Genomic DNA, 20,904 nt, shown 5'->3' with positions numbered 1-20,904 from the left:
AGCTGTGGCTCTTTCTCCTCCATGTGCTTGTCCTACGCAGATTCCTGGATTCCCTTCCCTGGTGTCGTGAGCCAAATGGATGTCCCTTCCTCCCTGGACCCCTGGAGCACGATTCCCCTTTTGGATAGTGTTGTTGTGTAAATATATGCACTGTAAATGAACGCACTGAATTTTCACCTTCTGAGTCATGCACTTGAGTCCAACCTGCTCTTTTGGGCTGCAACTCCATATTTACAATAGCTTTACAATATTATATATTAATATTATTACTATAGTGGGCAGTGGGCCTTTTTAACTATAGTCACTGCGGTTCACAACATGTCACCATACACATGGAGCCTTGGGGGGCAGGTTCATTACCCAGGGGTTGGTGGGTGGGGCTGCTGCAGTATTCAGCCATTCACTGCTATGTGCATCTTAGACATTGGTACTGTTGGAGGTCGAGATGTCCTGGATCTTTGTCTGTGTGCCTCTGGCTCCGTGGGTGGGGGGTTATTGTTGCTTCCAACACTCTCTCACGCCACAAGAAGATTGTTGATTTGTGTATCTGTGCATTTTCATCGCTTTCTTTTCCAGGTACTGTGTTTTTTTTCTTTCTTTGTTTTGTTCTTACAGGTGCAGCAGTCGGTGATACATCATGTTTTTCTATTTGTCTCAATCCTTTTATTTTATTTCTCCCCGTTTTGTTCTGCCTGTCAGTTTTATACTGTAATAACTGATACAACACTAAAGATACTTTTTCACTACACTTCTTCCAGCTGCAGGCTGCTGGTGGGCTGTGTGCTGCACGGCCTTCCTGTGATACTCTGCCACATAATGCAAAGCCCAAAACGTTTACTTAAATATACTTCAGTAAATAGAAACAAACAAATACAAATGTGTCAGATTGTTGTGAATTCATCTATAATGTAAATCCACGGAAGAAAGAAAAGGAAACAATGTATCAAATATGAAATGTTTGTTCTTTATGTGAGCAACCAAAGAGGATCTATTTATAGATCACATTTTTAATAAGAACTATTGTGTCAAATCATTTATGTGTTAAAATGAAATTTGGACAGGTGATTAGAGGAGCCTGTTTTCATCAGTATGTATATTAATGTAAATATTGTATAAGAGCAGGGACAGATCATATATTGGCTTTTTTGTTGGTTTTTTCCTCCAGAGGAACCCATGATTGCCAGCTGCCTGTCCAGGCAGGTGGCTCTGCCCATGACTCCCAGCAGCCGTCCTGCTGCAGCCATGGCCGTCCAGACAGCCGCTCTGGAACAGCTGAGAGAGAAACTGGACAGTGGCGAGCCGCCACAGAAGAAGATGATGATGGAGCAGCAGAGGATCATGCAGCATGCCCTGCAGCAAAACCTGCTGGCGATGGCCTCCCAGCTACCCCTCAACATCAAACTTAACAACAGAGGTAAGAACAGTCATTTAAGGTTTGAGTGCATGCTCTTTGGTTGGTGTTGTATGTGCGTCTTTGTCATTTCTTCATTTCATTTTCCAGTTAAAACCAGTTTAAGTAAAGTCTTTAATTTCACAATGTAAACTTCTAAATTTACAAAACAGTGTTGAGGGCATGACCTCTGTGTCCTGTCACAGCCGTCTCTTTGCGTGGCTTTGGCAATGAAACTTCTAAGGACACTAAAAAGGGTCAATTAAGATGCTTCAGATGCTCGTGGATATAATACTATCTAACGTAATCTGCTGTCCACTGAAGCCTCTGCAAGAACCTAAATGGACAAAGAAATAGATTTCCTATAGCTTAGCACTGTTGCAGCCTGTGTTCCTTTTATTGTCGCAAAGAAATCCTACAATTAGATGTTTTAGTTGTGTAGGCCGTTCCTTTCCATTCACACTAATTTTGTGTACTAAGAAGGTTTTTCTTCTTGTTCATTCTGTTTCCCTTAACATAGTTAAATTTGCTGTTTAAGCTCCTACTTCATCATCTGCTCAGTGCTTCATGATCATGTTTAAATGTGATATTTTACAAAATCCTGATACAATCTGAAGTATTTTAGTAACAAAGCGTTTAACATGGAGCAGGGTCGTACTCACATGGTGTTGCTGTTAAAGGTGTTTTGTGGCACTACCAGGTGACGTAGCCCCAAACAAACACATTTATTAACATTTGTCAGGAATGATGAGTCCAGCTGTTTTAGGACATTTCTGAACCTTGAACATGGAGACACGGTAAGAGGTGGTTAGCATGAATGAACATTTCACATAACAGATGTTCACTCAGATGGGAATTTAACTATTGTTACTAATACAGTGTGATCTGCTCACTTTATGTTTGTAGAAACATATTTGAGGCTGATTTGAGTGTAAATCTGAGCCCAACTCAAAAATGTGTCACAAACAGCAAACGGTGAAATACCTGAACCACTAACATGCACAGAATTCATCATGTAACACGTCATTACAGACTCATCAGACTCGAGATGTTTTTCTCGTGCTGATCATGAGTGAGTACGCCCTCCTGCCGTGGCTTCGGCTGCAGCCAGCGCGGCTCATGAAAATCCATAAGTCACATATGACTTAATGATAGCGGTTAAAGGAAGAATGAGAGGCCCAGCTACTCAAGTGTGATATCATTTCTGTGTGCACCAGTGCCTCGCACATATTAGTCATAATAGCTGCCTTGAATTTGATAGGTGATGGAAGAATGAGGTTAATTCCCACACCGGCCATCCAGCTCTGTCAAAAACAAACCCTGTTATTTAAGATTACACTGAAAACTATTATTATTGTCTCTCAAATGGATAAATTTGTGTTTACAGATGTTTTAGTGCAGCAGCCACCAGCTGAGATCACCGTGTGCACGGCTCGTCTGTTCTCTGAGGACGATTTTGTTCAGTTAAAAGTTTATTTTATTTGCTTTCAGGTTTTGTTTTAGAGTACTATTGACACGCTACGCTTTCTTTCTGCTGGTTTCCGTTCTGAAATGGCAAAAGTTAACGACATTTCTGTCATTTAAGAACCTGGCCAAGTTTTCCGACTGTGTTGTGATAGGATTCATCCATAATTGACATGCAGAAATAGCTGTGCCATCTTTTGACAGTTCTTTCTCCCCAGAACTCTTTAATAAAGCTCTCCTTATCCTGTCACTCTCTGAATTATCACCAATACTCTTCTTGCTTCTTCCGTTCCTTTTCTAAATGCTCATATTGAGTTTTTTTCTCTCTCCTTCTGTGCCCCTTCTCTTGACAGATGATAGACAAGAGACTGCATTGAACCTGTCTACCAACGGCATTAGCAGCATCAACATGTCAATAGAAATAAATGGAGTTGTCTACACAGGTAAATAGAGGGGCCGTTTGCTGATGTAATTGCAGGCAGGAAATTCAATAAGTTATAGGAGCACCCTGGTGCTTAGTCCTCTACACAATTTGATGTCTTTGCTATAAAATCCATCGTAATGAAGTGGCAGTCCAATAGTGTTAAAAAAGTTAAATATCTCAAAATTGGGCCTGTGAATTTGAAGGTTTATTTTCTGTCTGTGTGTGGATACAGGGAGCTTGTGCCTTGTAGTAATTACTGCATCTCTCCTTTAACATAGCCCATTCATATCATCGTGCTATCGTCTCTAAGCTCTCTGAAGTTCTCCACAGAGCTTCCAGCTGCTATTCTCAGATCACTCTGTGGATCCTCTTTCACTGGACCTCAAACTTGTACAAAGACCAAAGATCAACTTATGCTTCAAACTGGCCTCTAACATATCTGAAGGATCGTAGCTGGTGAGGGGTCCCTGCTAACTGGTCATTTGCAATTACCGGTAGATTTCAGTGTCCACAGTGTCTGCCAATCAAGTGAGAAGCAAAAATTTGCTATTTTTTCAGCACTGAACAGGTTGAATGTGTCACTGCAGTCTCGCTCTGCTAAATCTTGTTCAATTCAGTTTTATTTATACAGCACCAAATCACAACAACAGTCGCCTCAAGGTGCTTTATATGTAAGGTCGACCCTACAATAATACATGCAGAGACAAACCCAACAATCATATGACCCCCTATGAGCAAGCAGTTTGGCGACAGTGGGAAGGAAAAACTCCCTTTTAACAGGAAGAAACCTCCGGCAGAACCAGGCTCAGGGAGGGGCGGGGCCATCTGCTGTGATTGGTCTACGTGTCCTCGATCAGTCTCTGTGTGTATGTCTCAATTCCTCGTTCTCTGGGTCCGTCCTGTCCTTGTGTTTCGTCCTTTGTCTCCCCACTCTGCCATGTGCTTCCATGTTTGTCCCCTGTTCTGTTGTTAAGCTTACGTGTCCTTGACATCACTTCCTCTGCGTCTCCAGGTTTTTCTTCTTTTCCATTGCGCACATTGGCCTATGAAAATATACCACACCATGCACATCATAACATGTTGTGTTATGATGTGCATGTAGTAATCTGTTTGGATGTGCTCGGGAAAAGAACGATTATTTTCTTGCACAAAATAGCCCTGATGGCATCAGCTGACCCCCACACAGCCTCATTCACGAATTTAATTCAATTCAATTTTATTTATACAACACCAAGTCACAACAAGTCGCCTCAAGGTGCTTTATATTGTAAGGTAGACCCTACGATAATACATACAGAGAAAAACCCAACAATCATATGACCCCTATGAGCAGCACTTTGGCGACAGTGGGAAGGAAAAACTCCCTTTTAACAGGAAGAAACCTCCAGCAGAACCAGGCTCAGGGAGGGGGGGGGGGGGGGGGGGCATCTGCTGTCATTGGTTGGAGTGAGAGAAGGAAGACAGGATAAAGACATGCTGTGGAAGAGAGACAGCGGTTAATAACAGATATGATTCAGTGCAGAGACATAGGACTCCTGCTGCAGCATTTTGGATTAACTGAAAGCTTTTCAGGGAGTTTTTAGGACTTCCTGATAATTATGAATCCAGTCGTCCAGCCTGGAAGTAATAAATGCATGAAGCAATTTTTCAGCATCACTCTGAGACAGAATAAAGGGATGGTTGGCTCAACAGAGCTCTGACTTTTTGAAACCTGGGGTTGTTCTTATTTTCTTCAATCAGTGATGAATAGTAAGATGTTCTGGCTTTGCAGAGGGCTTTCTTATAAAGCAACAAACTATTTCTCCAGGCTAAATGATGATCCTCTAGATTTGTGACACGCCATTTCCTCTCCAGATTACGAGTCATCTGCTTTAGGGTACGTGTTTGAGAATTATACCACGGAGTCAGGTACTTCTGATTAGAGTCCTTAGTTTTCACAGGAGCTACAGTATCCAGAGTCGTACGCAGTGAGGAGGTGAAATTATTAACAAGATGATCGACCTCTGTTGGAGCAGCGTTCAGATAGCTGCTCTGCTCTGTGTTATGCACAAAAACAACATTGGTGTATTTTATTTATGGAGCATTATTATTTAATAAACGTTGATAACTCTGAGTAATTTCTTCATCTACATCTACGCTGCATGTTAATAAAGGTGCCTGTGTGAGATCTGGGACACAGCTTTGACCAAGAACTCTCTTTTTGTTCTTACTTTATGGCTTTAAAAAATATCGAGATATATATCGTATATCTCCATCCAGCTAGAGAATATCGAGATATGAATTTTGGGTCATATCGCCCAGTCCTAACTACTATTGCTGTAAGTTATGTCAGATTATTCCTTTTGCTTGTTAAAACAAACAAAACTATGTTTTTGTCAGCCTGTGAATTTCATTCTCTGGTCAGATCCAAAACCCACTTCATCTTTTTTGATATTACCTGTGAGGGATACCAAAATAAATCCTTTCATGCTTTATAAAAGCGTCTGAAACAAACACGCTCTGAAATCTGATGTTAGGACAGCGCAGAGTTCAAGGCTAACTTGGGCTCGATGTTTCTCCACAGGCGTCCTGTTTGCTCGGCAGTCGCCCATAGCAGGGATGGCAGGACACCATGGGAAGCATCATGGCTGTCAGACTCAGGGAAGAAGCAGCCCTACAAAGTTCCAGCCCTCCTCATCCTCCTCGTCCTCTTCTTCTTCTCTCCATGGACACCGAAACACCTCCCCCTGACCCTCCACTTCTTCTCACCTCCCCCTCCAGTCCCAGTGAGAAGAACCATGTTACTAAATCATCAGATTAACTCCAGTTTATTTCAGTTGTGGTTTACTCCACATCCACAGGTGAGCAAAGCACTGATTAAAAAGCAACTGTTGCATATAGACATCTACCTGCCCCCCACTTTTAACCTGTGTGACAGAACATTGTTCATGTCCTCAAACACATCTAGTTAGTGTGGAAAAGTTCACTCATCAACTCAACATACCACCACAGTGAGCCAAAGACTCGTACCCCCGCGCTGAAATGATGTTGCAGCTGAAACCGTGGTTTTGGTTTTTGTAACATTGTGACAAACCTCAGAAACGGACTGTTTACAGTGGATACATGAGGGACTGATCCAAAAACAAGAAGCACATCAGAGGTGAAAACCATCTGGTTCATTAGATAAACAGATACTCAAAGACTGGTGTTCGTTCACACGCTGGAGTTAAAGTGATGTGTTTACTTTCCTCTCTACTGCATGGCTCTGTCCACCCGCTAACAGTCCTATAAGCACAGCGTGTCTCAAAGCCATGTTGTTCACAACACAAAGATCAGCTACACAATTCATTTGAATAATTCGTTTGTTAGGTTTCCCCAAACCAGCTGGTACCAAACTAGCAATAGCCTGAGTTTGCTGTAGTGTATAATAATATGATAGCTGCCTAAGGTGTGTACTATGTAAGTATAATAACCACTCCAATACGTGTTAAAGCTGCATCTTGACACTACAGAGAGCCTCAAATTTGGGGAAATCCCACTGTAGCTGTTCAAGTGCAAAGAGCTGCTGTTCAGTGTGTTTGTGTCTCCACCATAACCAGAACACGTCTCCATCATGGGATTCATCGTTTGTTTAGTAAATATGTAAACGTAATTAGAAAGCAGGCGTGTTTGTGTCCTCTCTGCTTTCAGGATGTTGGGCACAGCTTACATTAAAGTAATGAACGTGCACTTTATGTTGAGCGTGATTTTTACCCTGAGTAAGATTTTGGAAGCTCTTCTGACAAAACCATACGTGTAAAGTCTGTGCTGAGGTTGATGTAGATATACTGTAGATGCACAGATGGTGTGATGCTGTTGGGCTGACTGAAAGTCCTCAGAGGAAACGACTGTGACGAGAACGAGCAGCAGTTCAGTTGGCAGGCAGTAGGTGAGCAGGAGGCAAATACAGGTAACAGAGCAGTCATGAGTCAAACGTGGTTTTATTTTGGGTTTCTGTTTTAAAATAATGCTCTGGTGTCTTCATAAAGACCTTTGTTCATCGTGAAAGGCAGTGGACACACGCTGAAGTGTTGTTTCTAGTACGTCTGTTAAAGCAAGTGTATGTTTGATCCTGTATCATCACTCTCGCTGATGCTCGTTGGCAAAACTTCACCAAACCACCTACATACAGACAAAGGATTAATACAAAATATACCTCATACATTTACTTTGTTATTACTGTTTTAGTTCAGTGGATCGCTGGGTTTTTTTCACATTTTACATGATTAAACAAGAGACACACATCTACCTCATTCATTATACAACGTGCCAACAATCACGTCTACATGGCAACTTTCATATCCATGTATTTATGAACCAGCAAGTTTACAGAGCTTTTTTACGTTATACCAAAAGAATCCAGATGAAAATGAACAGAAAGAAGAAATGATGGTGGCACAAGTGTAAAAGGTGTTTTAGATATAAATATGTGTTCATGTGATACTTTTTGTGACTGATTGAAATGAATTTGGGATCTTGCATCTTTCTCAGAATGACGCAGCTTTACATTTATCGTCCATATTTATAGCAGGGAAATTGTTGTAATTCAAGCTGATATCAGCCTAAAATTGTCTCCTGCAGTGCTGACAAACACTAAAGACATCATGAAATGCTATAATTACTTAAACTCCAGCACTCGCATAAAGATGTTTTTGATGTTTATCTCAGATTCACTCAGTTATCATTATGATGCATTTGCTTCAAACATGATCAGAGGACGTTTCAGTGGCTCCGAGCAGAGAACAACAACAGTTTGGAGTATTTGCATCATTTACTTCCACGTACAGGCCAGGCTGGGTGATGCTACAGGTTTCAGTAACGTCCCACAGACGACAGAAACATCTGAGCAAAATGAGGAAGAACATTTTTGTGTTTGTTGCTTTTTGCCTGTCATCATTAACCAGCACAGCAGTAACATCGTTCTTTTTGAGTACTTCACATCACATCTGTTTGGTGAAACTGAGCTAACATTCCCAGATATTCACTTCAGTCCCATCACATTTAGGAATGTTACCCTCAGATTCCTCCTCATTCATTTCAAAGCAACATATGAAGAGTTCGTGGAATGTAAGCATGTAGTTGTGTCTATATTTCAGATTTAATGATGGCAAAAATGGCAAAGACACAAACGCAGTACAGAAAGATGTGACTCACTGGGAGCTAATAGAGTGTTGCAATCAATACTTTGTATTAAATCAAAAATATAATATCTCTGTATGTTTAATTGTGGGTCCTGAACCACAAATATAATTTGTTTTAAACCTTAATAATTCTAAGAACATTCACTGCTACCTGCTGTCGTTTAACTGGGTTTTTTGGGTTTTTTTAACTGTTGTAACTAAACAAATCGCAGCCACGGACACGTGAAACTAGCGTGGAGACGCTCCAGGACCAGTGAGACTGTCTCTTTCTTAGCATCCTGTAGGATGATGCCCACTACATCGTTTAATTCTGTTTTATTTGCATCCAAACACAACAACAATGGCCTCGAGGTGCTTCAGCAGCTCAGATAACTGCGTGGCTGAAACATTTCACACTCACTTGATTTTGAGCTCATCGAGAGCAGACAACCAAAGAGAAAGCAACACCTCCGCATGCAGGAAAAATGTAACCAAATAACATGTATTGTATTTGATCTATGATATGCTCTGCTTGTAGTTTTTAGACAATGACTGCGTTATGAGTTGTGTGCAAAGCTGTAAATGTTTCCCTTTGTTTGAATACATCCAGTGCATTCTGGGACACTGGCGTGTGGTGCTCAGGGGTAAAAATGTGTCAAAAACTGTTGTGATGGATTTTCTGGGTTTACCATTTGACTTGTGGTGCATTTAGAAATAAAAACATGCGTTTAACGCAACCTTTCCATTGTTCTGTACAAATGTTTGTGTTACCAAATGCATTTATATACACATGATACTCCACAATCAGTATCTTGGGTTCTGACAAACTTGACTTGTGATGCATCCTGAAAACACTCTCATTAGTACTTTTTTATTATTTCTTGTTCTACTGCAAGAAAACAGTGAAAACATTTGTTTCAGAAACAGAAAACTGCAAAGTCCTTTTCAGCAAATGCAGTTTGTCGAGTGCAGCATTAAGCAGGTAAAATGCTGTAAAGATTGGTTAATTAAGACTGAGAATCCTGATGTAATTAGGGGCAGCAAAGATTAGCGGTTGTCAATGGTGCAGCTAGGATTTGCAGTAATAGGTTTATTATTGGGGCTTGCTGAATGTTACTTTATACTTCTGAATAAACAAAAACAAATTAGGAGCAGTCATCCAATAAAGGGTTATCTTGTCAAGGGCTGACAGAAATCCATGCCCCTATAACACAGTGTTAATTTTATGCACCACTGACAAACACAATGGTAATCAATAACAACACTATAAAATAAGGTGAAGCATCACTCTGAGCTGAAGGTGCTGGATGGATCCATGAGCAGAAAAACCATTCTGGCAGTATTTTCGGCGTTCCTCCTGTGCACAGTGTTACACAGCAGGAAAGAGCTCGCCTCTGCTACTGAAGGACGAGCATGTGAATAAAGTGCACAAAAAACTGCTGCCATGCACTCTTTGTAACATCTGTAAAGACAACATGCTAACACAAAGGTAGACCTATTAAATCCTCTTCTGATCTTCAGGAGTAACAAATGTAGTGATGAGTGCTCGAGCTTGCAGTTTCATCTCCATTTCTACATGTTTCTATAGTACAGTATATTGTAAGGTAAAAACCCTACAGTCATACAGACTCAATCAAATGACTCCCTACGAGCAAGAACTCGGCTTAACTAATGAGTAAATACAGAGTGGTGTGTAAGCACATGGTCAAGGGGTGAGACAAGCATGTTGTAGGGTAACTAAGGGAGGATTCAGGGTCACCTGATCACGCCCTAACTATAAATTTTGAACTATAGACGCAGTCTAAGAGTTAAGAGCTCTATTGGGGTCATACGGTACTATAAGGTCTTTAAAGTTAGCATGAACCACTACATGTATTAAGGCCGATTTACATCATGGAGCCCTGCTCTCAAGAGCTGGATTTTAGAAATCAGTGCTTTTGGAACATGTTTAGCACCATATTCAGTCAGTCAGGAACCTTACACCACTGGGTTGACTGATTACTGGTGGTCACCATCAGTTTATGTGTTGGAGATTATGTATCGCAATTTCAGGAGCGGGACCACGTCTCCAAATACGCTCCTTCCAGTTGTCATCTGTAGAGGTTCCCCCAGTTCTGGAAGCTGGGCATTTTCGTTTAGGTGCCCCACCCTCCCTCCTCGTTTTCAATTCTTTAACTTCTTCCTTTCTATTTAGTACACGGGGATCTGCCAGGCCCGGGAGCCCCCAGCCCCCCTTTGAGGCCTTCCCCAAACCGCAGCTCACTTCATGTCAAAGCCATTCACCTTTACCTACCAAAACCTTTACCTACCAAAACACTGTCAATCCTAAGATGATGTGGGCCCAGCTAGTGAAAGCTAATTAATAAAAGAACCCAAAACTCAGCGGAATAGAAACCAGTTTAGGGGTCACTTTTGTTCTACCCCGGCAGCAACAATAAGTAAACAGAGCAAGGATTTCATTCTTTCTCTTTAGTAGTAACTGGCTCATCGTTTGGCTAGCTGCCCTGAAACAGGAAAGTCCACCCGTTAGCCGTAATGTTCAAGTTGTAAAGCACTATGATCAACCTATCTCTAATAATCAGCTATGTGCCACAGGCCTTCAAGCTGGCTGTAGTTAAACCTTTACTCAAAAAGCATCTCTAGACCCAGCAGTCTTAGCTAATTATAGGCCAATCTCCAACCTTCCTTTATATCATAGTCGACCATAATATCCTATTAGAGCGATTAGAACATGCTGTAGGTATTACAGGTACTGCACTGCAGTGGTTTGTATCATATCTATCTAATAGACTCCAGTTTGTGCATGTAAATGGAGAGTCCTCTTCACACACTGAGGTTAATTATGGAGTTCCACAGGGTTCAGTGCTAGGACCAATTCTGTTTACATTATACATGCTTCCCTTAGGCAGCATCATTAGAAGACATAGCATACATTTACACTGCTATGCTGATGACACCCAGCTCTATCTGTCCATGAAGCCAGATAACACACACCAATGAGTTAAACTGCAGGAATGTCTTAAAGACATAAAGACCTGGATGGCCGCTAACTTTCTGCTTCTTAATTCAGATCAAACTGAGGTTATTGTACTCGGCCCTGAAAAGCTTAGAAATATGGTATCTAACCAGATTCTTACTCTGGATGGCATTACCTTGGCCTCCAGTAACACTGTGAGGAACCTTGGAGTCATTTTTGACCAGGACATGTCCTTCAATGCACATATTAAACAAATATGTAAGACTGCGTTCTTCCATTTGTGCAACATCTCTAAAGTTAGAAATATCCTGTCTCAGAGTGACGCTGAAAAACTAGTTCATGCATTTATTACTTCCAGGCTGGACGACTGTAATTCATTATTATCAGGAAGTCCTAAAAACTCCCTGAAAAGCCTTCAGCTGATCCAAAATGCTGCAGCCAGAGTCCTGACAGGGACTAGAAAGAGAGAGCAGATTTCTCCTGTTTTGGCTTCCTGTTAAATCCAGAATTCAAAATCCTGCTCCTCACATACAAGGTCTTAAATAATCAGGCCCCATCTGATCTTAATGACCTTGTAGTACCATATCACCCTATTAGAGCACTTGGCTCTCGCTCTGCAGGCCTACTTGTTGTTCCTAGAGTATTTAAAAGTAGAATGGGAGGCAGAGCCTTCAGTTTTCAGGCCCCTCTTCTGTGGAACCAGCTTCCAGTTTGGATTCAGGAGACAGACACTATCTCTACTTCCAAGATTAGGCTTCAAACTTTCCTTTTTGCTAAAGCATATAGTTAGGGCTGGACCAGGTGACCCTGAATCCTCCCTTAGTTATGCTGCAATAGACGTAGGCTGCCGGGGATTCCCATGATGCATTGAGTTTTTCCTTTCCAGTCACCTTTCTCACTCACTGGGTCATGTTCACTGTTTATCTTCTGTATGTTCCACTTCCTGTTTTATTGTGTTAGCCTTACTCTGTGTGCATTATGTTCTAGTTCTCTTCCCATTTATCATTAGTTCATTATGATCAGCTGTTCACTCACCTGTCTCTAATCGCTCATCATTCATCATTCAAGCCTGTGTCCCTCAGTTACAACAGTCCAGGGTTGAGTCATTGTCGCTGTTAGGTTGTCCTATGTTCAGTTCCGTCAGTCAGTCGTTCAGCCATTTCCTGCTTCTGTTCTTTTTGTTCACTCTGTCTGCATTAAACACCAACCTTCACCTACCCGTGAGTCCAACGTTTGGGTCCTCCTTCCCTCATCCACACTGCAACCCCTGACACTCACTATGTGTTAACAGACCTCTCTGCATTGAATCATATCTGTTATTAATCTCTGTCTCTCTTCCACAGCATGTCTTTTATCCTGTCTTCCTTCTCTCACTCCAACCAATGACAGCAGATGGCCCCGCCCCTCCCTGAGCCTGGTTCTGCTGGAGGTTTCTTCCTGTTAAAAGGGAGTTTTTCCTTCCCACTGTCGCCAAAGTGCTGCTCATAGGGGGTCATATGATTGTTGGGTTTTTCTCTGCATGTATTATTGTAGGGTCTACCTTACAATATAAAGCACCTTGAGGCAACTTGTTGTGATTTGGTGCTGTATAAATAAAATTGAATTGAATTAAATTCGTGAATGAGGCTGTGTGGGGGTCAGCTGATGCCATCAGGGCTATTTTGTGCAAGAAAATAATCGTTCTTTTCCTGAGCACATCCAAACAGATTACTACATGCACATCATAACACATCATAACACAACATGTTATGATGTGCATGGTGTGGTATACAGTGGGGCAAAAAAGTATTTAGTCAGCCACCGATTGTGCAAGTTCCCCCACTTAAAATGATGACAGAGGTCAGTAATTTGCACCAGAGGTACACTTCAACTGTGAGAGACAGAATGTGAAAAAAAAATCCATGAATCCACATGGTAGGATTTGTAAAGAATTTATTCGTAAATCAGGGTGGAAAATAAGTATTTGGTCACCTCAAACAAGGAAAATCTCTGGCTCTCACAGACCTGTAACGTCTTCTGTAAGAAGCTTTTCTGTCCCCCACTCGTTACCTGTATGAATGGCACCTGTTTGAACTCATCATCTGTATAAAAGACACCTGTCCACAGCCTCAAACAGTCAGACTCCAAACTCCGCCATGGCCAAGACCAAAGAGCTTTCGAAGGACACCAGGAAAAGTATTGTAGACCTGCACCAGACTGGGAAGAGTGAATCTACAATAGGCAAGCGTGTGAAAAAATCAACTGTGGGAGCAATCATCAGAAAATGGAAGACATACAAGACCACTGATGATCTCCCTCGATCTGGGGCTCCACACAAGATCTCATCCCGTGGGGTCAAAATGATCATGAGAACGGTGAGCAAAGATCCCAGAACCACACAGGGGGACCTGGTGAATGACCTGCAGAGAGCTGGGACCAAAGTAACAAAGGTCACCATCAGTAACACACTACAACGGCAGGGAATCAAATCCCGCAGTGCCAGACGTGTTCCGCTGCTGAAGCCAGTGCATGTCCAGGCCCGTCTGAAGTTTGCCAGAGAGCACATGGATGATACAGCAGAGGATTGGGAGAATGTCATGTGGTCAGATGAAACCAAAGTAGAACTTTTTGGTATAAACTCAACTCGTCGTGTTTGGAGGAAGAAGAATACTGAGTTGCATCCCAAGAACACCATACCTACTGTGAAGCATGGGGGTGGAAACATCATGCTATGGGGCTGTTTTTCTGCCAAGGGGACAGGACGACTGATCCGTGTTAAGGACAGAATGAATGGGGCCATGTATCGTGAGATTTTGAGCCAAAACCTCCTTCCATCAGTGAGAACTTTGAAGATGAAACGAGGCTGGGTCTTCCAACATGACAATGACCCAAAACACACCGCCCGGGCAACAAAGGAGTGGCTCCGTAAGAAGCATTTGAAAGTCCTGGAGTGGCCTAGCCAGTCTCCAGACCTCAACCCCATAGAAAATCTGTGGCGGGAGTTGAAAGTCCGTGTTGCTCGGCGACAGCCCCAAAACATCACTGCCCTCGAGAAGATCTGCATGGAGGAATGGGCCAAAATACCAGCTACTGTGTGTGCAAACCTGGTAAAGACCTATAGTAAATGTTTGACCTCTGTTATTGCCAACAAAGGTTATGTTACAAAGTATTGAGTTGTATTTTTGTTATTGACCAAATACTTATTTTCCACCCTGATTTACGAATAAATTCTTTACAAATCCTACCATGTGGATTCATGGATTTTTTTTTCCACATTCTGTCTCTCACAGTTGAAGTGTACCTCTGGTGCAAATTACTGACCTCTGTCATCATTTTAAGTGGGGGAACTTGCACAATCGGTGGCTGACTAAATACTTTTTTGCCCCACTGTATTTTCATAGGCCAATGTGCGCAATGGAAAAGAAGAAAAACCTGGAGACTCAGAGGAAGTGATGTCAAGGACACGTAAGCTTAACAACAGAACAGGGGACAAACATGGAAGCACATGGCAGAGTGGGGAGACAAAGGACGAAACACAAGGACAGGACGGACCCAGAGAACGAGGAATCGAGACATACACACAGAGACTGATCGAGGACACGTAGACGAAGACAAACGCACAAAGGGACCTAATAGACAGGAGACCACAAAGCAGAAATAATAAACTCAGAGACATAAGAAGACTAACTCAATACTAACCGTGAAAAACATGAACATCTGCAACAAATTATAAATGTAAAATAACATTAACAGAACTCAACTGTGTAAGTTAGTGAACCAAAGTGTTTTACACACATAATTATCAGACATTGCAGGTTCTGTAAGTGTCAGATTACTAATACACATCATCAGAAACATCTTTTCTACTATTTCAGCTGCTATCCAGACAGCATGTTGTATCATTGCATCGTTAGCCGCACCTCTTTAAAGGTCTCAGTAATTGTTCTGAGAGGGATTCTGAAGATTGACGGCTTCCTTCAGCCAGGCATCGTGGTTCAAAGGCCCCAGGATGGTGGAAGGATGACTCCGCAGCTTACTTATGATACCTGACAGTGTATTTCACAGAATAGGTGCACAACTGAAGTCCATTCTGAGAAGCATTAAACAATGAATATAAAGTTGGATTAAATTAATTGTTAATTTGTGATTTGTTTGGGTGTATCTCATTCAACTGGAAAGATGTGTTTATTTTATAATCCTTTTGAACAGTTTTATAATTTTACTGAATAAAGAAAGAAACATGAAAAACAAAACACAAAAAGTCACTAAAACATTTGCTGCAAAACTTTCTAAAGCTTGACAGCTCTGTTAGGTTTTTCTTATGCACACACACACACACACACACACACACACACACACACACACACACACACACACACACACACACACACACACACACACACACACACACACACACACACATAATTACACTTAAACTCGGCTCCTGGTTTCTTTACCTTCTTGGTCCATAAAGTCACTTATAGTTACAGACACGTGGGACCTTTGGAGGATACGTGCTCCAACACTGGGGCCGAGATGTGTGGCGTCTATATGGACAGAGTGGCCTTCATGTAGGCCAGCCGCTTGAATGCAGACATATGTTGGCATCTACACACAGAGTCTTTGTTGTTTTCCACGTCTGTGTAATAACACATCTCAAACAGGGCTGGAGTTCATCTCGTCATTGTCTCGGTGCATCACTGCACTTTATTAACTATTTCTCAGTCAAATGTGCTGAAAGGAGCACCATATGCCACATTTTCCCTTATTTCATGGCATAATTATCTGTGCTGCATGTGTATATATTGCACATAAGTATTCACTTACCATTCCAAACCACTGAATTATGTTCCAATCACTTCCATGTCCACAGGTGTCTAAAATCAGGCACCTGTGCATGCAGCCTGCTTCTACCTGTGTGAAAGAATGGCTCACAGAACTCCAGCGCTGTGCCGCGACACAATACCACCTATGGAAAAAACCCATTCATGAAGTATCCTACTAAATATTCCCGAGTCAACTGTTAGTGAAACTATAAGAAAGTGGAAGTGTTTGGGAATGACAGCAACTCAGCCGCAGTGGTGGGAGATGTAAAGTCATAGAGCAGGATCAGAAGTCGCTGACTTTCTGCAAAGTCAATTCCTACAGACCTCTGAACTTGACGTGGCCTTCAGATGAGCTCAAGAACAGCAATGGAATCAGTTTCAGTGGCCGAGCAGCTGCATCAATGCTTTACACCAAGGGCAGCGCAAAGTCTCTTATGCAGCAGTTCAACCACAGTGATGGGTTTGGTTGACCTGTTAATAATTATTCCTAGAGTAGGGCACATATATATATATGCGTTCACACTGATGTCTTTAATCATAAGGTAGTAGAAATGACAGAGACGACCACTGTACATGGTTAGCATGCATATATTTTGGCCTGCAGGTCAATTTAACTCTGTTTGTGCTGCTACTGCTGTTGGTGCTTGCAGCACTCTACCTTCCTCTAGTGGTTGGTTGATGCTGACAATGATTGTAACACTCTGTAGGACTTAATGCCTGTGACACCACCAAGTGCACCCAGAGACATCCTTGTAAGATGACCCAGTTTGACGCCAGCCTCCACAAACTTGGTCCATATTGTAGCAGAAGAAAACACAGTGCTGGGAATGAAGTCATTAAAAAACAGCGGCTCCTCGAAAAGCCACATCCCCAGGTCTGGGGTCAGGAGCACGAGCGACCTTCAGCGCCCGCCAGGTGTTCACCACCGAGCTGTAAAATGGCACAAGTCCAGACAGATCCACCTGATCCAACTTCAGAAGAAAGAGGAGTTTATCCAAACCAAGCCGGCCCGCTCTCCTAAGCAGCACCTGAGCAGAAGCCATCCAGCTGTGACCACAGCCACACAGCAGCCTCTGTGCCGTCTGCAGTCTAAAGGCTGCTGTTCTGGACAAAATCTATAACTCAGTGTATCAAATATTAAAGACATTCAGCATCTCTCATGTTTCTGTCTCTTTATAAAAACAGCTGCTTTTAAAAACTGACCCAATTAAAGAAACATGAACTTCCATATTGATCAGATCAATACACACAGCTCTGATGTCACTACATCTCCTTGGACTCTTCATTGATGGTGGTTTGTGGCCCTCTGCTGGTGAGAAGATGAAGTGCATGATGTCAGGTTCATGAACACAGATGACATGAAGTGTTTTTATTGTGCTTTTTCTAATTGTTCAGGGTTCTGCACCAGGAAACAGCTTCAACACACTCAGAGTTTCAAAATAAAACAGTTGATGTGAGTTGGAGAAAAGAGTCATTTGAATCAGTTTAACCCCTCTGTCATCATCAGAATCAAGTTTGATATCATTTTGATCCTGAAGGAAACACCAATGCGCACCTGCGGACCACTTACGTGCACCCTGCATATAAAGGCTGTGCGAGGCGAAAATTCATCTAGTAAGTTGACGGAGTTCTTTGTTACACCTGGGAAAACGAGGATGTTGCATCTGCAGCAGAAGGTGCATTTCATACTATGAAGCGTCACAATAGCTACAGATCCATGGATTGCACTAGTGTGTTGCTAAAAAAAGAAGCATTTCCAGACTTTAACAAAGACTGAAGCTATTGTCAATGGTGTCATAGTGCTACATTCAGTTGAAGTCACTCTTTGGCTCTTCATAAAATCCAGTACTGTGGCATTTCTCAGACTTCAGTAACCAGGAACAGAGAAAATATTCCCAATCGTACTTTGACTGGAAGAATGGTGGCATGCAAAAAAAATTAATTGAGGGTAGAAACGCGAAATGAGACAGCAGAAACCATTGCACAATACCTCACTGGTACCTCACTGGTCATTTTTCTTATACAAAGGAGGTATTATTACTGTAACGTTATTTAATTCTAGAGGTTTTTGAATTATTTTTTTGCACTTCTTGACTTGTAAAAGCCTATAAGACATTTTTTTATTTCACCACTCATTTACTGCACAGAGAAGACATCATTTAAATATGTTAAAATTTTCTTTAAACAAACAGTATTATTAAAATTCGTCATGACTGGGCCAAGTGTCCTCTTTTTTGGAAATCAGAATATGGTCACCCTAATAATTACTTCCTCCAAACCATCAACCTGTCTTTTAGACCCCATTCCTACAAAACTGCTCAAAGAAGTCCTGCCATTAATTAATTCTTCGATCTTAAATATGATCAACCTATCTCTAATAATCAGCTATGTACCACAGGCCTTCAAGCTGGCTGTAGTTAAACCTTTACTCAAAAAGCATCTCTAGACCCAGCAGTCTTAGCTAATTATAGGCCAATCTCCAACCTTCCTTTATATCATAGTCGACCATAATATCCTATTAGAGCGATTAGAACATGCTGTAGGTATTACAGGTACTGTGCTGCAGTGGTTTGTATCATATCTATCTAATAGACTCCAGTTTGTGCATGTAAATGGAGAGTCCTCTTCACACACTGAGGTTAATTATGGAGTTCCACAGGGTTCAGTGCTAGGACCAATTCTGTTTACATTATACATGCTTCCCTTAGGCAGCATCATTAGAAGACATAGCATACATTTACACTGCTATGCAGATGACACCCAGCTCTATCTGTCCATGAAGCCAGATAACACACACCAATGAGTTAAACTGCAGGAATGTCTTAAAGACATAAAGACCTGGATGGCCGCTAACTTTCTGCTTCTTAATTCAGATCAAACTGAGGTTATTGTACTCGGCCCTGAAAATCTTAGAAATATGGTATCTAACCAGATTCTTACTCTGGATGGCATTACCTTGGCCTCCAGTAACGCTGTGAGGAACCTTGGAGTCATTTTTGACCAGGACATGTCCTTCAACGCACATATTAAACAAATATGTAAGACTGCGTTCTTCCATTTGTGCAACATCTCTAAAGTTAGAAATATCCATATCACCCTATTAGAGCACTTCGCTCTCGCTCTGCAGGCCTACTTGTTGTTCCTAGAGTATTTAAAAGTAGAATGGGAGGCAGAGCCTTCAGTTTTCAGGCCCCTCTTCTGTGGAACCAGCTTCCAGTTTGGATTCAGGAGACAGACACTATCTCTACTTTCAAGATTAGGCTTCAAACTTTCCTTTTTGCTAAAGCATATAGTTAGGGCTGGACCAGGTGACCCTGAATCCTCCCTGTGTTTCTTCCTCGAATCAAAGAGAATGATCCTCCCCATTGAATCATGACTATCTAGATGAGCACAAGCTCTCTGCTACATGTAGATCAGCCTGGGAGCCGGAGCCAGAGAGAGCCCAAGTACCACTAGTGGTACGTGTACCACAGTTTGAGGAGGACTGATGTAGATGATTACCTGACACATTCCCAGATTTGGTCTAAGTAAACTTAGAGGGTCAAAGGGTTTTTCACCTCTGGTGTTCAGTGGGTCAGGACCAGTCTCTCCAGTACTTTCATAAATGTGAGGCACAGTTATCACTGGCAGCCACAGCAGGATGAAAACCTACTTCTTAAGCACATCTTACTTTTTTTATCTATATTTCTGAACTCACGGGTCGTTCTGGAGCAGCTCTGCTTTTGAGTGTAACACAGACATTCACAATCATACGGACACACCATCATTTCCTTGAATTACATTTTTTCACCCATTTTCAAAACCAACAAATTCTGTTTACAAAAGAAAATATTTAATAATAAAAAACAACTACACGTACCACGATTCTGGACGCTGATGAATACAGGAAACACAACAAGCCTTTTCTGTCAACACTGTTTAAAGAAAAATGGTACAAGTATAAAATAAAGTAACACAGAAACCAGTGGATCCACTACCATCTGCCTACAGGGAACCAGTCGTCTTTATGAACACTCCAATCATGTGTGTTAATAAAGGTGCGAACAGGCAGGAAGTTTAAAGCACGCCGTTCTTACCGTTATTTTATACAGAAAATGGTATTCTGAGAATAGTTCATACGACGTTTTCGCTCATGTCCTAATAGTTCCAATTAAATCCTCATTTCTGGAGCGAGAGAGTCACAGGACACCTGCTCAAACATTTATCTTCATTTGTTTCATGTTGTGATGGATTCACACAGCCTTAAATGTGTCCACACCCACATTTATTAGCACAATATTCAGCTTCTGAATTGAAAAAGTACAAAGTGACCTAAAAATATTCTACGTCCCTCTATTTTTATAACTTTAACAATTTCATGTGGCTGTTTTTGAATTAATGCAGCCACTTCAGAAAGCTGAGACTCCCTGAGACTGGCTGAGCGCAGATTAATGTTGTGATGGGACCATTGCTGCTCTGCTGGGAGACAGAGTGTGTGTGTGCGTGTGTGTGTGCGCGCGCGTGCGCGTGTGTGTGTGCGCGTGTGTGTGTGTGCGTGTGCGTGCGTGTGTGCGTGCGTGTTTGCGTGCGTGTGTGTGAGTGTGTGTTTGCGTGTGCGCGTGTGTGTGCGCGCGCGTGTTTGCGTGTGTGTGCGCGCGTGTGTGCGTGCGCGTGTGTGTGTGTGTGCGCGCGCGTGTGTGCGTGCGCGTGTGTGTGCGTGTGTGTGC

The 20,904-nt window shown here is 42.1% G+C and overlaps 2 protein-coding genes across 5 annotated transcripts in view; one reads left to right on the top strand and one right to left on the bottom strand.

Moving 5' to 3' along the window:
- arid3c (AT rich interactive domain 3C (BRIGHT-like)) overlaps positions 1–9,060 on the top strand; it is a 70,434-nt gene extending 61,374 nt beyond the window's left edge. The window contains exons 6-8 of the mRNA XM_080893296.1: positions 1,166–1,414; positions 3,208–3,297; positions 5,842–9,060. Of these exons, the coding sequence (XP_080749422.1) occupies positions 1,166–1,414; positions 3,208–3,297; positions 5,842–6,008 (506 nt within the window). The 3' untranslated portion in view covers positions 6,009–9,060. The remainder of the gene's footprint in view (positions 1–1,165; positions 1,415–3,207; positions 3,298–5,841) is intronic.
- Positions 1–20,904, bottom strand: part of apba1a (amyloid beta (A4) precursor protein-binding, family A, member 1a) — a 230,211-nt gene that overhangs the window by 154,324 nt on the left and 54,983 nt on the right. The window lies entirely within an intron of this gene.

The sequence above is a fragment of the Rhamphochromis sp. 'chilingali' genome, assembly GCF_963969265.1.
Source record: "Rhamphochromis sp. 'chilingali' genome assembly, chromosome: 10".
Taxonomy (NCBI): Eukaryota; Metazoa; Chordata; class Actinopteri; order Cichliformes; family Cichlidae; genus Rhamphochromis; species Rhamphochromis sp. 'chilingali'.
Note: the sequence above shows the minus strand (reverse complement) of the source record. Positions and strands in the feature narration are given on the sequence as shown.